The sequence below is a fragment of the Pimephales promelas genome, chromosome 11, assembly GCF_988280905.1.
Source record: "Pimephales promelas chromosome 11, fPimPro1.hap1.1, whole genome shotgun sequence".
Classification (NCBI taxonomy): Eukaryota; Metazoa; Chordata; class Actinopteri; order Cypriniformes; family Leuciscidae; genus Pimephales; species Pimephales promelas.
The window spans coordinates 17,625,507-17,641,509 of NC_142779.1; the positions used below are offsets into that span (position 1 = coordinate 17,625,507).

General features: G+C 38.2%; 1 protein-coding gene across 2 annotated transcripts; it reads right to left on the minus strand.

The window, feature by feature from the left end:
- Window positions 1-1,904: 1,904 nt before the first annotated feature.
- Window positions 1,905-14,642, minus strand: sertad4 (SERTA domain containing 4). 2 transcript variants are annotated; one of them, XM_039672125.2, is made up of 4 exons: window positions 13,969-14,642; window positions 5,784-5,952; window positions 5,488-5,615; window positions 1,905-3,467 (listed from the first exon to the last, which is right to left on the minus strand). In XM_039672125.2, the coding sequence occupies exons 2-4, from the start codon at window positions 5,935-5,937 to the stop codon at window positions 2,769-2,771; spliced, it is 981 nt and encodes a 326-aa protein (XP_039528059.2). In that variant the 5' UTR covers window positions 5,938-5,952; window positions 13,969-14,642; the 3' UTR covers window positions 1,905-2,768. The 2 variants fall into 2 exon arrangements, with proteins under 2 accessions (XP_039528059.2, XP_039528060.2); XM_039672126.2 differs by having other exon boundaries at window positions 1,905-3,464; window positions 13,969-14,638.
- Window positions 14,643-16,003: the final 1,361 nt, after the last annotated feature.

The window sequence follows — 16,003 nt, forward strand, 5'->3', positions numbered from 1 at the left end:
GTTTACGCCAAATTCTGACTCTACCATCTGAATGTCTCAACAGAAATCGAGACTCATCAGAGCAGGCAACATTTTTACAGTCTTCAACTGTCCAATTTTGGTGAGCTCTTTTTTTTTCTACAAATAGGAAAATTTTTTGCCTCTTTTTCCTATTTGTAGTGGAGATGAGTGGTACCCGGGGTCTTCTGCTGTTGTAGCCCATCCGCCTCAAGGTTGTGCGTGTTGTGGCTTCACTAATGCTTTGCTGCGTACCTTGGTTGTAACAAGTGGTTATTTCCACTACTTCTATTAGCTTGAATCAGTCGGCCCATTCTCCTCTGACCTCTAGCATCAACAAGGCATTTTGGCCCACAGGACTGCCACATACTGGATGTTTTTCCCTTTTCACACCATTCTTTGTAAACCCTAGAAATGGTTGTGCGTGAAAATCCCAGTAACTGAGCAAATTGTGAAATACTCAGACCAGCTCGTCTGGCACCATCAACTGTGTCACGCTCAAAATTGCTTAAATCACCTTTCTTTCCCATTCTGACATTCAGTTTGGAGTTCAGGAGATTGTCTTGACCAGGACCACACCCCTAAATGCATTGAAGCAACTGCATTTATTGAGGTGTTCCTAATAATCCTTTAGGTGACTCTATATGTATTTTCTCTCGTTTTACACCCCAAATCCTCACGTCTCTTCCCAGGTTTGTTTTCACACATATGCTTTAAAATGTAATTGTGTAATTTTAACAAACTATGCTGGCCATTAAATGGCTTTCCAAGTGATGTAACTAAAACACAGAAACACTGTTGAAAAACACCGTTGAAACACTGATTGATTACATGAAACGATACATTTCAGGAAGTTATTACACTCTCTGATGTTCATTCATGTTTATTATGTGTGCTAAAACTATAGTAAAAGGGAAGAGATGATCAGTTCACGTGCCAGTTGAATTAAGGCACATGAAAGAGCGCCAAAACGGTATTTAGTGTGTGAATTAAACTGACAGAAGAGAGCACAAGAACAGTGTCAATTGAGTCTTACACTGAAATGCTGATATTTATTATCTGTCACAACATGTCTGTGGAAATAATTAGGCATTATTCTGTGGTAGTAATTTGTTAATGCTTTTACTCTTTTAAATGTCCTCTGAAATTTTGATGGCTGAAAGGTGAGTACAACAATGTCATCTTTAGTTCGCTGTTTACAGTTTAATGGAGGTTACTCCTGTAATCCGGCCAAAGTGTCATAGGGTGTAGGAAAATTTAGGATATTCCAGAAGATTCGAGGAAAACTAAAGCTGATTTATGTATCGATGACTACTGATTTCTACTGATAGACAAACAGATTGGCTTATTAAAACCTAAACAGTTTGCATACTCGTCACGGCTGTACTCCTCCAAGCAATGCTTATGCCACAAGAACCTCATAAATATGCATATAAGAACGTTTACAAACGTTCAGTGTAATGTTGAAACCTGACGACTCAGGATTAAAATAACTTAAAATGACAATTGCTTCTGTAAGTTTAGAAGCTGAAAAGCCCATGACAACTACACTGAACGACAAAATCCAGAGGTGGACTCGAATAATTCCATCATTGTCTGCTACTTTAACAGAAGCAGTGTGCTCCATTTAAAAGCATCTCATCTCAGGGTGTGTTCATAATAATCACTGAGTGTATGTTTGACCGTGGTGTGTGTGTGTGTTTGCCATGAACCTTTTTTTGCCACAGCTGGGGATCCCAGACTGCTCTTTCAGTAAACATTGTTTCCATAGTGATAATTGAGAAGAGAGGAAGGAAGTGAAGAGGTGACAGCAAGAGTAATAAGAGAGAGAACGAGGGAGACAAAATGTGTGTGCGTGAATCCAAAGAAATAAGCTGTGTGCCAGATATAATCACATCACAATGAGATAAAGGGAACATTGTGGGCTCAGGATCATTCCTTTATTCTTAACACATTTCACAAAAACACACACACATTCAAACCCGAACGATGTTTAAGATTTCATTTCATTTCCTACCAGCATGGTTGCCAGTATAAATTCTGCTCTTGTCTGAGGATCTCCCATTTTGTGTTTTTAGAAATAAAAAAAATAAATGTAGAACGCATAAAGAACAAATATAAAAAAAGTGCATGAAGATAAAAACTTGGAGATTCTCTCATTCGTACCAAGAATCACTGGACTAAGTGGACCTCAAGACAACAGATAAACATGGACACTGCTATCTGTACTGGAATCTGTGATGGTGTCACAGATTCCTGTATACGTTTTGTTTCCTGAATATGTAAATGTCTGAAATGTTAAGGGCGCTAAAAGGGAATATGATTGTTCTAAAAATGTTGGCCACCTTCAAGGCCTCATGCACTCTGGCTAAAATCCACTGCATGTAAACGCGATGATAATCATGGAAAGCAACCCATGTCATGCATTTCTCAAGTGCCTATGATATCACCAAAATTAAATTTCGAACATTTTATTATTATTGTTGTCTTTTTTTCCACTTCACATGGTGCCTGTCTCTGTGGTTCAGTCACGAATATCCACAAACACAGTAAACAGATTAAACAAGAGCATTTAAGGCACAGTATGGTAGTTTTCACAAGAGACAGAGCAATATGTGAATGCTGTCCCTTTTGTGGTGCGTAATCCAGAAGTACAAAAAGCACAATGCAATTCAAAGTCATTGACCATTGATATTCTGGTTTGTTAAATTGATCTACGAGACTGCTGGAAACCAGTTTCTTCTTTCGTTTCCACAGCAAGTGTTCATTTGTTATTTTCCCCTGGCGTGAGCCCTAGCGAGGGCCCCATGGTGTCCAGCACCTATAGTGTCTGAAAGCCACCGCTGTGAAACCTCCCCTCCTCTAACCCTCTCTTTCCCTTTTTGTGTGTCTTTTTCCAGGCTCTTGTCATCCCTGTGGCTCTGTGGCCGGAGACCATCGCTCGTCCTGTTCTGATCTCTGGTGTCTTGAACCACCATAGGACTCACAGAGCCCTCTTCTTCATCACTGTCCTCCTCCTCCTCCTCACGCAGCTGTGGAAATCGAACTGATGATGATGATGATGATGAAGGGCGAGAGTTGGAGTATACGTCCCGTTCGTACACAGACAGAGGGAGCTGGAGGTAACGTCCGGCTGCGTATAAACAGCAGCAGGCTGGGACGCACTCCTGTCCTTCCCTCCTCAGACGCAGGCGTTTACGATGCGACCCAGGCGGCGTCATGCAGGGCTGCAGGGCAGGAGAGGGGAGTGGTGTATTCGTGGCTGGGGTTTGGAGGGGACAAGGCATGGTTGTCTGACCTGATGGGAAACACCAGTCGCTCTGGAGGAGGATTTCGTTTCTGAGACGCCGGAGAAGGTTGTTGATGAGCACAGACCGCCGCAAGAAGGACTCGGGGTCATCCATGAAACGCAGCTTTTCCAGAGAGAGACGGAGAATGTTAGCACGCTCCTCCAGGACTGGGGAAACCTGCTGGCCCAGAAGACACTATACGTGAGGTAAGGTCAGTTATCAAGTTAACCTTTATGATTCATTATGTGTTGTTGGGATCAAATCTAAGGGTTAAATGTTTTGCCTGCTGATCATTGTGCAGTGTCATAAAGTGATATACAGTAAATTGGGGAAACAAAAGCTATTATGAAACTAGCAGTGCAAAAATATGACTGTTCTATAAAATGTGACTAAAAACTAAAACTGAATTGAACAAAAAACCTGAAAATCTGCCTAAAAGTGCACTATGAGCTGAAACTAATTTAAAATGACTGAGAAAATTTATTTTGCGTTTGTATTTTTATACAGCTTTCTAACAGCTGAAATCTGAGTTGATCACACTTGTTGTTCAGTTCTCTTGGTTTTTTTTTTGGTCCAGATCAAAAAAGAAAATTATACATTTAGTCCTGGTTCACTTAGTGTTCTCATTGTGATTTTTAAAGGGGACCTATTATGCAAAATTCACTTTTACATGGTGTTTGAACATAAATGGAAAAATCCCTATAAATCATAAGTCTCAAAATAAGACATTTGCAGTTTATGCAATGTGACGCCCATGACAACTGACGGACTCTGCCCTATTTGCATAGACCCCACCCTGAGTGGCCATATATAATATATACATACAATTTCTCTACTGGCTGTTTACATTCGCAGACATAACCGACTGTTTATTTGAATTTTGTCTGTTTTTGACATAACTTTGTGTGTCTTTGACAGTCTAAGCGCAATACGACCTGAAAGAGAACTTAGTTTACTCACGGGACGTGCCGTCTTACATCCAGCTTTCTTTGTGCGTGTTTCGGATGTGTGCGATCAGAAAACCATCTATCAAAAGGTTATACTGATATAGAAATAGATATATAAATAGAGCAAAGTGTCCAAAGCACGAGCTGTAAAGGCCCTCTTCTGGAAAGTGGGGTGGGGGGCAGCAGCTCATTTGCATTTAAAGATATATGAAAACAGCATGTTTTTCCTTCCACTCAAAAATTAGCATTTGCAACATGGAATAATAAATGATCTGTGGGGTATTTTGAGCTGAAACATCACAAACACATTCTGGGGACAATGAGACTTATATTACATCTTGTAAAACGGGGCATAGTAGGTCCCCTTTAAGACAGAACCGAAAGATACAAAACAAAACGGCTTTTATGAGACATATTTTGCATAAATGTGATGGTATTTTTTATGAGCTGAGAACTGGTGAAGAGCTTATAAAATCTGTAAAGGAGTTAAAACAGTGCCAGGAATTCCTGTATTGCACACAAATGAATATTTGCTACAAGGAGACTGTGTTTCTGATGCTTGTTGCGTAATGCCTGAGTATTCTGTCTTTTTAGGGTTGCATCTTGTGACATCACAGCCTGTTTTTGATTTGTTAAGATCTCTTTTGTCCGTGTTGCATTCATATTTCAGTTGACCCCACCCAAGAGTTTGTTTGGAAGCAGAGACCCACCTTTTCAGGAGTCTCGGTTTGCTTGTTTTGTGCGCAAGATTTGTATGGCATAGTTCCCATTTATTCAATTGAACCGCACTGACAGAGCAATGGCACCAGAGTTTTTAATCAAAAAGTGTGAACACACCCTAAATGTTAAAGTAAAATTTTTAAACATATTTTTTATTGCTCAGTGAATTTTTGCAGGCAAAATCCAGTAGGAATCCACACAAAATTAATTTCAAGCCAGGGTGAAAGATTTCCATGAGCAGATTTTGCAATGGGTTGAAGTATGGTCATGCAAATTCTCTGCGTTAACCTAAAGGAAGCTGCTTGTTTTGAAAGTGACTTCTATGTGAGTTGTGCTTCATAATATATAACTACACTATTGACTACAGACAATAAATCGCATTTGACTAATGTGACCACACCTTTACAATATATAAAAACTTGGTCCAAGTGTCCAAACTTCATATAATTTTATGAATTACCAAAGTGAAAAAAACATGATGTGTTTTGTAGAAATATGCAGAATTATGTAGAGCAAGAATTCTTTAGACTCACAGTGTGACAGTAACTCCTAAAGCTCAGTACAGGTTCTTCATCCTCCACAAACTTCCTCTTGAAATAGGAGATCCGTGACATGGCCACACGATTCATCACATGATCAGGAACTCGTCTGTAATGGGGCTCTGGAGACAAAATGGGAAGGCTCATTAATAGGCCACGTCTCATTAATAGAATCAAAGACTGGAATTAAGAGAATTTCTGGCCTGTTTTTGTTTCAAAGCTAAAGAGAACATCATGAGCACCTTCTGATCATGGTAGTTTGATTTTCAAAAATAAGATTAGTTTCAAACCTTCTCTGAGCCCTTGGGTGTCACCCCCTGGTGGTGAGGGGGTAGAGACACAGCTTTTACTGCAGTGTTCAGATTCCCAGATCGGTTGGTAGATTGACGGCGGTGCTTCAGCCTCGGGTTCACAAAATGGGTTCTTTGATAAGACCAAAGCCATGGTTTCACCTCAGTTCTAAACAACAAACACACAAATATAATTCTAAAAAAACATCATGTAATGATGGTTAAAGGGAAATGTCTCTCACAATCCGAAAATTCTGTCAATTCTGTTTTTTTTTCTGTTCAGTGAAAGTCAGTGTAGTCCAATGTTGTTTTGGACCCCATTGATATTCACTGTATAGACAAAAACTGTTGAAATATTGTTATTTCTTTTTAAACCAGAGGTCCACTTCTTAGTAAAGTTTAATGCTAGTAAAGTTTTATTTTCTTTAAAAACAAAAACAAAAAACATTAGTTTAAAAAAAACAAAAACATTTTTTAAAGTGTCCAATCCTTCAAAAACAGCCTCTTTGCAAAGCTTGTATTACATTTACTGTATGTCAGCTTTAAAAAAAACAATCTGTGCTGAAATGTGGCACTCATACTGTTAATATTTATTTGAAATGATCAGAGAAAAAAAAAACAGCCACTAGTTTTCATCATACAATGTTTTGTATTTCTCATTGGGGAAAATGATTTTAAATTCTGAAATGTAGTTACAGTATGTTTTCATAGTACAATGAACATGATTTCAAAAGATCAGGAAAAATTTTGAATCCTCATTATAACCCCTTTCAAGAAAGCAACATCTCAACAACACTGTGCTACTTCACAGTCTTTAGTTATTTCCTTTATCTTTGAAGATTGTATTAACAAGGCATTTGAAAACACACCGAGAACCTTTTAAACAGCTAATAGAGCAAAACCACACAAACACACTCGAAAACTCTTCGATAACGACATAGAGAGAGAACAAGATTCAATATAAGCTGCTACCTTATCTTATTGTGTGATCACTCTTTAATCATTTTGTTCTCTTTTCAACCACACACACACACACACACACACGCACAGTGACAGGCGAGAGAGGGGGAAAGTTCTGGATGACTGCCTCTACAAAGGTCATTAATCTTCACTGACAATTTAACACACACACACACACACACACACACACACACACACTATTACTCTAATGTAGTGGGTTCAGTTGGCACATATTAATTTGCTATTTCGCCATGCAGGCTGTTCTGTATCTCTATATACACACATGCACCTAAAGGATTATTAAGAGCACCTGTTCAATTTCTCATTAATGCAATTATCTAATCAACCAATTACAAGGCAGTTGCTTCAATTAGGGGTGTGGTCCTGGTCAAGACAATCTCCTGAACTCCAAACTGAATGTCAGAACGGGAAATATGTGTATAATAATAATAATATAACAAATGTATAATAAAACTGTAATAAATGTATAATTACACTGTAATAAATGTATAAGATTGTAACAAATGTATAATTACATTTTTTTTCACTACTTTAAAAAAAGAATCGCTACTTTTCCAAACAGAATCGCTACTTTTCCCCCCAAAAGAATCGCTACTTTTTCAAAAAGAATCGCTACTTTTTCAAAAAGAATCATTACTTTTTCCAAAAAGAATCACTACTTTTTCCCAAAAAGAATCACTACTTTTTTCAAAAAGAATCGTTAATTTTTTTTCCAAAAGAATCTCTACTTTTTAAAAAAGAATCAAAACTTTTTCCAAAAAGTATCAATATTTTTTCCCAAGAATCGCTACTTTTTGAAAAAGAATCGCTACTTTTTTTTCCCAAAAGAATCGCTACTTTTTCCAAATAGAATCAATATTTTTTTTCCCAAGAATCGCTACTTTTTCAAAAAGAATCACTACTTGTTAAAATCACTGGTTAAAATGTAACAAATGTATAATAATAATGTAACAAATGTATAATAACACTGTATTAAATGTATAACAATGTAATAAACGTATAATAACACTCTAATAAATGTACTGTATAACACTGTAAACAATGTATAATTACATTGTAATAAACGTATAATGAAAAGAATCGCTATATTTCTAAAGAAAATGTACTACTTTTAAAAAAAAGAATCAGTAAACAATGTAGCTGATTTAATGTTTAGATGACAGAATGTTTATTTTTAAACCACAAACCACAGATTTGAGAGATATTCGATGAACAGACACACAGACAGACGTAATTTATAGATAGATATCAGTATTTACTAAGAAAAGCCCCCCAAATAAGATGTGTATTACACTTTTATGTCAAAAAAGCATTGACATAAGCACAAAAATTGGCATTAATAGCATTCATTATTGTTAGTCTGTCTGAAGTCTGTCTTGTCTTGTATTCCATCTGCAATATTTTCTTTTACTGTCTTTGGCTTTTTGTTCTTTTACAACCTCGTCCGCTGTGAAAATCTCCTTATTATGTAATGTATATAGCGTGTTAGTGGACGTGATTAATGTGCACTATAATGAGGTGTATGTTATTGCATTTTCATTTTTTCTTTTAATAATTTTTAAATATAATTGTAATAATTAATTGCGTTAAATTAAAAATTAAATTGACTGCTGTATAAATAAGTAAAGAAAAAGTCTGTTAACTGAACTGGTAAAAATCCCACAAAAAAGAGATTAAATTCAAAAAACTTTTTCCACGCACACAGACAAAAACAATGTTCCTCTTGCAAGTAAGCTTAATTCGGCTGTAATAACCCGTCCTCTTTTTAGTCTGTGTCCGCAGGGTTTGGATCACACTGAGCTCATGTGAGACAGATGTGTTTAATCAGAGCAGATCCTGCTCTCCTCCTCTCCCTCGTACTGTCGTTACCTGTTTCTCATTCCACCCACAACTCTGCTTTGAATTTACGCTTTAGAAGACAGAGAGCTGACACAGAAGCAGAGCTCGCTCAAACACACACACCCACACACACACACACACACACACACACACACACACACACACACACACACACACACACGGTCTGTCTGTCTTTGTCTCTTTGCTCATTTTGTGCTGTTTATGCACTCTCTCTCTCTCTCTCTCTCCCCATCTCTTCCACTTTCCTTTTCATGTGAAGAAAACATAAAAAGGTGCTGGATCTGTTGGATTTGCACCTCATCAGTCATACACACGCACACATACACAAATATCACAGGCTAGAGAAGGGAGTGTGTACTAGAACTGTGAAGCTCAGTAGATGCTAAAACTACAAATTATAAAACACAGTTGATGCTAAAAACAGCAGAGAGAGTGAAAAAAAAGAAAGAATGAACAGTCCAAAATAAGGAATCATGTAAGGGATAAGCTTTCAGTTTTGCCGTTGTGGTTTTTCCTATGCAAGAACCACAATTGCAGGTTTCCATTGAGATAATGTAGTTTTTGGCATTGCTCACTAAAACCACACTTTTTAAAACCATACTTTTTAACTCTATACTGGGTTATAAAAAGCTAGTAAAGCTCACTCACACATTTACTTAACATATATGTGACGTGTGTGTGCGTGTGTGTGTGTGTATATATATAAACACACACACACACACACACCCACCCACCCACCCACCCACACACACACACACACACACACACACACACACACACACATATATATATATATATATAAACAGTTATATTTTGAAATATTATCATTTTTAAAATTGCTGTGAATATATAGTAAAATGTGATTTATTCATGTGATCAAAGGTGAATTTTCAGCACCATTACTCCAGTCTTCAGTGTCACGTGATTCTTCAGAAAATATTCTAAGATGCTGATTTATTGCTCAAGAAACATATCGTCAATGTTTTTGCTGCTTAACATTTTTTTGGTGTAAACAATGATACAAATCAAACATTTGTGGTAAGACTAAATAATAGATAAATTATTACTTGTATTCATCAAGAATGCATTAAATTCAACACTAAAGACATTTATAATGTCACTAAATGTGTTAATGCTTTAATCAATTTAATTTAAAAAATATTTAAAAAATTAAAATGAACGCTGTTAATTGAACCTTCTATTCATCAAATAATCCTTCAAATAAAACATTTAGCCTAAGTTTTTTAATTTGGTGCTCCAAAAAACATTTTTTTTTAATGATAAATGTAGAAAATTATTGTGCTGCTTAATTTTTTTGTATGTTTTTACAGGATTCTTTGAATACCCAACATTATTTGAAATATATATTTTTTGTAACATTAAAAATGTCTTCATAGCCACTTTTGATCAATTTAATGCATCCTTGCTGATTATAAGTATTCTTTTTTTATACTACTAACCCCAAATCTTTAAGTGGTGATATATATATTTAATTATAATCCATATTTAAATAATTGCATTTATATAAATAATTATATGAAATGTTACTTAAATGTATTATAATGCATTAGATTTTTTCACTTAAGAACATCCTCTAATGTTTCCAAAGGTATGTTTTGTCTGATTTATCTAACTTCTGGGGACATGCACTTCTTTTGTATAGCTAATTAAGAACAATAGTCTTACTGGGGGATTAGTCTTCCAGCAAATGTATTCCTTTGAAATGATTTAAACAATTTCCAAATTGCCTTGTCAGTAGAAAGTAAGCAAGACAAAGAGACAGAACAGACATAATAAATCAAACCGCAGCACAATTAATCAGGTTAAGAGAACAACTTCAGGCATCAGCTCATATTCTGCCCTGCTCTCTGGGACACCAGGCTGACAGATCATTCTCGAACTCCATCAAAAGTCGACCACAAACTCGCTATTGGTCTGTGTAGCGGAGACACATTGGCACATGCACAGATCTAAAGAGTCATCCTCAACCCCAGAGTCTGCCCACACAGCCTGACCCAGAAACATACACATGATTTATGAGAAACATGAGTAACTGATATAAACACTCAAGTTCAAGGATGTAATTTATGTCAAAATGTGGAGGTGAAACTGCGCACATTCACATAGGCAACAAATTCTAATGTGAATTTATGAGTTTCTAGTGAGAACCATATTCTGAATGAAAAACACACACCGAGTGTGTTCAACCCAAAAGCTCCCTTATGAACTAGGATACTTTTATTGTGCTTTTTAGACATTTGTCCGCAGCAGAGGTTTAGAAGTGCGAACAACGTGATTTACAGTATGAACGACTTCTTTAGTTCATGCACACACACGCAGAACCCAAATTGACTACAAAGAATTGCACAGTAATGTGTGAAACACACCCTGCTGTGGTGACACCCAAATGTACCATAAGGTGAAAAGACCGCAGCAAGATTTTGCCAACCGTACACACACACACACACACTTACACATCTCTCCAGGAACTATCATCCTGTCTGCTCAGAAACCGCTTTCTGTCGAGGTGCTGGAAGCATTTAAACCATGTGTGTGCTTGACGTCCATTCAACAGTTTGGGTTAAAGCTTTCCATGACCTGAATCTATCAGCGAGACAGAGGAGGTTTATTTAAGAATCGAAATGTTGAGTTGGGGATCTGATCAAATCCTGCAGTCTGTAATCTAGGTCATTAGGAAGTCTCTTTAATTCTCACACACACAGACAGAGAATGTAGGCAACACCCAGTCGAGGAGGTAAAACATCCATCGAAATTGGGGGGGAGGTGAAAGAGGGGAAAAAAGAGAGGTAGGAACACCTATCCCGCCTGCCAAAATCTCTGTGGCTGCTCTAGGTTCCATCCATCTCAAAGCAAGAGAGAAACAGTTATGTCTGTAGCACTGCAAGCCAAGAGTGTAACAGACAGACAGGTAAAATAGGAGAAAAGTTATAACAACTCCAACCAAATGCCATGTGAGAGCGTATGCGTGTGTGAGGTTAGCGCTGTAACATGATCGTGTTGACACAACGCCACATCAGTGCTGAAAGAATGTTCTGGCTACCCATGTATCCCTGCTGTTCAGAGTCAGAGCCTGAGGCAGAGTGTGTGTGTGTGTGTCTGTGTGTGTTTGAGACAGAGGGAAGGTAGCACGTGTTCTCTGTGTACTCAAAGGGGAAGGGTAATCACATAATTTAAATGAGCATGACTTTTACATCATGGTGGGCTCTGATTTATTTTTTTGTGATGACTGTGATTTGTGTTCAGACTGAAACTTTAGAGATCCAGGAAACATATGGATGTTTAATGACCGTTGAAAACACGTCCCTCCGACACTGTTGAAAAATAGTTGCAAAATGAAAGTTTAACGGACATTGACGTTATCTGCTACATATTTTTACCGATTTATGTCGTCCTACCGCTACTATTTTTGGCCAGGGACACAATGTTTGCTGGGGAGTTTTTTTTAGTCTATTGAAAGTGTATTGTTTCCTATTTTTTCTTATGAAGTCACATTCAAAATACACTGAAAAAAAATTGTTTTCAAGATTTGTTATTACAACATTTTTTATTTTGTCAAATCAACTTAAATAATTTATTTAGTTCAGATAACTTATTATTTCGAGTTTCTGATGATTAAATCAATCTCCTTTTTCCAGTTCAATCAACTTAAAATTTTAAGGCAACCAGGTTATTTATTTTAAACCAACAGTATTTTTTACAGTGCAAAAATGCTTTGTTTAATTTAGCATTACTGTTAATATTATTAAGCCTATTAATGGGTGAAAAACTGACTCAGCATATTATTCTGCAATGGGTAAAAGATGACACAGAATGAGTAATTCATTTCTTTAAATATATATATTTTTTACTGACCCCAAACTTTTTAATGCTGGTATAATGTGCTAATTCATATACCTGAGTCATATACTTGGGCAGAGAGATAAAGAGTGTAGTGCGATTATCCAAAAACCTGACTGTGGAGAATGTGTTTGTACCTTATTTGATGACTGTACAGTTCTCACCAGGTTCAATATGTAATTTTGATCTACAGTTTCTTTTGTGGGTGTTTGAATGAGGTGAGCCTTTGAATGAGTCAGTTTGACAGGAAAACGATCTGCACAGGATGTGCCGTGTCCCTCCCAAACCACAGTTTTCTGAAACTGCCCTTGTTAAAAGTTTTAGATGATTATAAGCAGCCCGCAGACTCCTCAGAAGTCTCTTGAAGTAAATCCTCACTGTGCGCAGACACAAATGACTGGAATGGACTGATGAGAACCACAGGCGGTAAACGATTGCGTGGGTTTTCCTTTGTGCCTGCTGTAGATCGAGGGATCAATGTGTGGCAGTATGCCAGACGCTCTTAAACTGGCACAGTGATCTCAGGGGGAATACCCACATGCACACAAACACACACACACTCTTTGCCCCCTGGCACCAGGAACAGATGCCACAGCCATCGCAGTGAACCCATTGCTTATAATGAAGCAAGAAATAATCCCACTCACACACACATGCCATCTCAGCCACGCACAATAGCGCCTCTCTCTCTTGCACAACAACAGCAACAATAGCCTTACACACAGATGTGCAATTGCCTTACACCACACAGACACCAATGCACAATTTTCCTGTGCAGCAGTAATTGTGCATTCACGAGGACAGATATAAACACTCTGCGTCCATCTGTAAAGGTATTGTGCTTTCATGTTGTACACTTCATCTCCTTCTAAGGGAATCTAGCAGTAACAGAATTCTGGCATCGTGCCCTTAAACACATACATAAGTGTTTTAATGTGTGAAAAGAACTTTGTGTGTGTGTGTGACCTTACTGTCATTAGCTTTAGAGATTAAAAGTGTGATTGCAGTAAATGTAACAAACCATAATTAATAAATGCAGGAATAAAGACCTTGGTTTATCTCAATATGTGTGTGTTTTAATATATTTATTTGGCTGAATATATAGTTTAGCCTATATTATAGACATCAAATAATATTAAAAAATAGGAGCATTTTTTTAGGACCATTGTGTGGTATAATATATCAATATGTTAGACATAATAGACAAATATGTTCAGTAGATATAAACTAGTAAAGGCAAAAGGGGTGTTTAGTTTAGAGGACGTAATACACTTTGCCTTTTGCACTTTGCCTAATGTCCCATAACGCAGTAGACTTGTGTACGAGTGCTTGAACGAAACAGATGTTGGATGTAACACACTTCAGAGATCATAAGTGTAGTTTTTCTGTGTTGGCACTGTGCCATATCTGTCTGCCTCCGCGGAGACTGGTGTCGCGGAACTCTGATACCCGATCAATATGTTCAGTAGATATTACTCAGGCTTACCTCTAATTATGGTGATGGCTAAGTCAAAGATGTGTTGTTATGAAGTGCACTCAGATGTGTCGGTACGGTCGAGCTCTGTTTTTCTCCTATGGGTTCCGCTTCTGTAGTCCCGCTGTGTTCATCAATAACTACTTATCCACGATCCATCAGCGCGCGCTTCTCTGACTTATAATAGTCTAATCGATAGGGTTCGACGGAAAATATACCATTCAAAGCCAAGCAGTCAGTCAGCGCACGAACAAAGCCGCTGTGATGTGAAGGAATCTCCGCTGTGTCCGCGCACTCGCGCAGGTCGCTCCGCTTTGTGCCTCAGTGACCTCACCGGTAGACGGTGCGACGTTGCAGTGTTTGCTTTGAACTGAGCTAGTTAACGTCAGCGGACACGAGCAGCGTCGACCCATTCCTCGGAATAAACAACAGGAGATTTTTCCCTCAGGACCAGTCTCGTCCTGTCCCAGCAGCAGCAATGCTTCCTCGGTGGTTTGTGTGTGTATCTGGTTTTGGTCAGAGGAGCTGCGTTAACTTGCGCCCGGGAGCGCGCAGCATAAGTGGAGCGGGCGGGCACGTGGCCAATCATCTGTTAGATATTTCCTCTTTCAGGAGCGGCGGTCCGTATTTTCCATCCGCGCTCCTGATCTCTTTTCTCCGGTGTTCCCTGTAGAAGAGGTAGAGTTCAATCCAAGTCGTACCGATTTTTGGTTCTTTGCCTGCGATACAAGTCCCTCCATCACTCTCCACCCTCTCACACGCGCAAACTTGTACACTTAGTGTAAAAGACTCCAATAGACATGATTTTTAGAGTTTATTGGCAAATATCACACACACGCACACACACACGTTTACATTAGCTGAATATTATAGCTAAAAATAGCTAAAAATTATCCAAAATACATATTTGAGAAAATACATAACCAGCCAGTGTTCAAAACTATCTGCTTGCCTTAGCTCGATTCAAAGTGGTAAGCTTGAAATGTTTTTAAATTCCCGTGGTTCGAGCATGTCTTTGCGTCATTACGTCACATCTATACACATAAAAAAGAGTCTCGGCTAGTCGGCTATATTGAGTCATTACGTCATACACATAAAGAAGAGTTGCGGCTAGTAGACTATATTGAGTCATTACGTCACATCTGTGCACATAAAGAAGAGTCTCGGCTAGTCGGCTATATTGAGTCATTACGTCTCATCTGTACACATAAAGAAGAGTCTCGGCTAGTCGGCTATGTTGAGTCATTACGTCACATCTGTACACATAAAGAAGAGTCTCGGCTAGTCGGCTATATTGAGTCATTACGTCACATTTGTACACATAAAGAAGAGTCTCGGCTAGTAGGCTGTATTGAGTCATTACGTCACATCTGCACACATAAAGAAGAGTCTCCGCTAATAGGCTGTATTGAGTCATTACGTCACATCTGTACACATAAAGAAGAGTCTCGGCTAGTCGGCTATATTGAGTCATTACGTCACATCTGTACACATAAAGAAGAGTCTCGGCTAGTAGGCTGTATTGAGTCATTACGTCACATCTGTACACATAAAGAAGAGTCTCGGCTAGTCGGCTATGTTGAGTCATTACGTCACATCTGTACACATAAAGAAGAGTCTCGGCTAGTCGGCTATATTGAGTCATTACGTCACATCTGTACACATAAAGAAGAGTCTCAGCTAGTCGGCTATGTTGAGTCATTACGTCACATCTGTACACATAAAGAAGAGTCTCGGCTAGTCGGCTATGTTGAGTCATTACGTCACATCTGTACACATAAAGAAGAGTCTCGGCTAGTCGGCTATATTGAGTCATTACGTCACATCTGTACACATAAAGAAGAGTCTCAGCTAGTAGATTATATTGCGTCATTACGTCACATCTGTACACATAAAGAAGAGTCTCGGCTAGTCGGCTATATTGAGTCATTACGTCACATTTGTACACATAAAGAAGAGTCTCGGCTAGTAGGCTGTATTGAGTCATTACGTCACATCTGTACACAAAGAAGAGTCTCGGCTAGTCGGCTATATTGAGTCATTACGT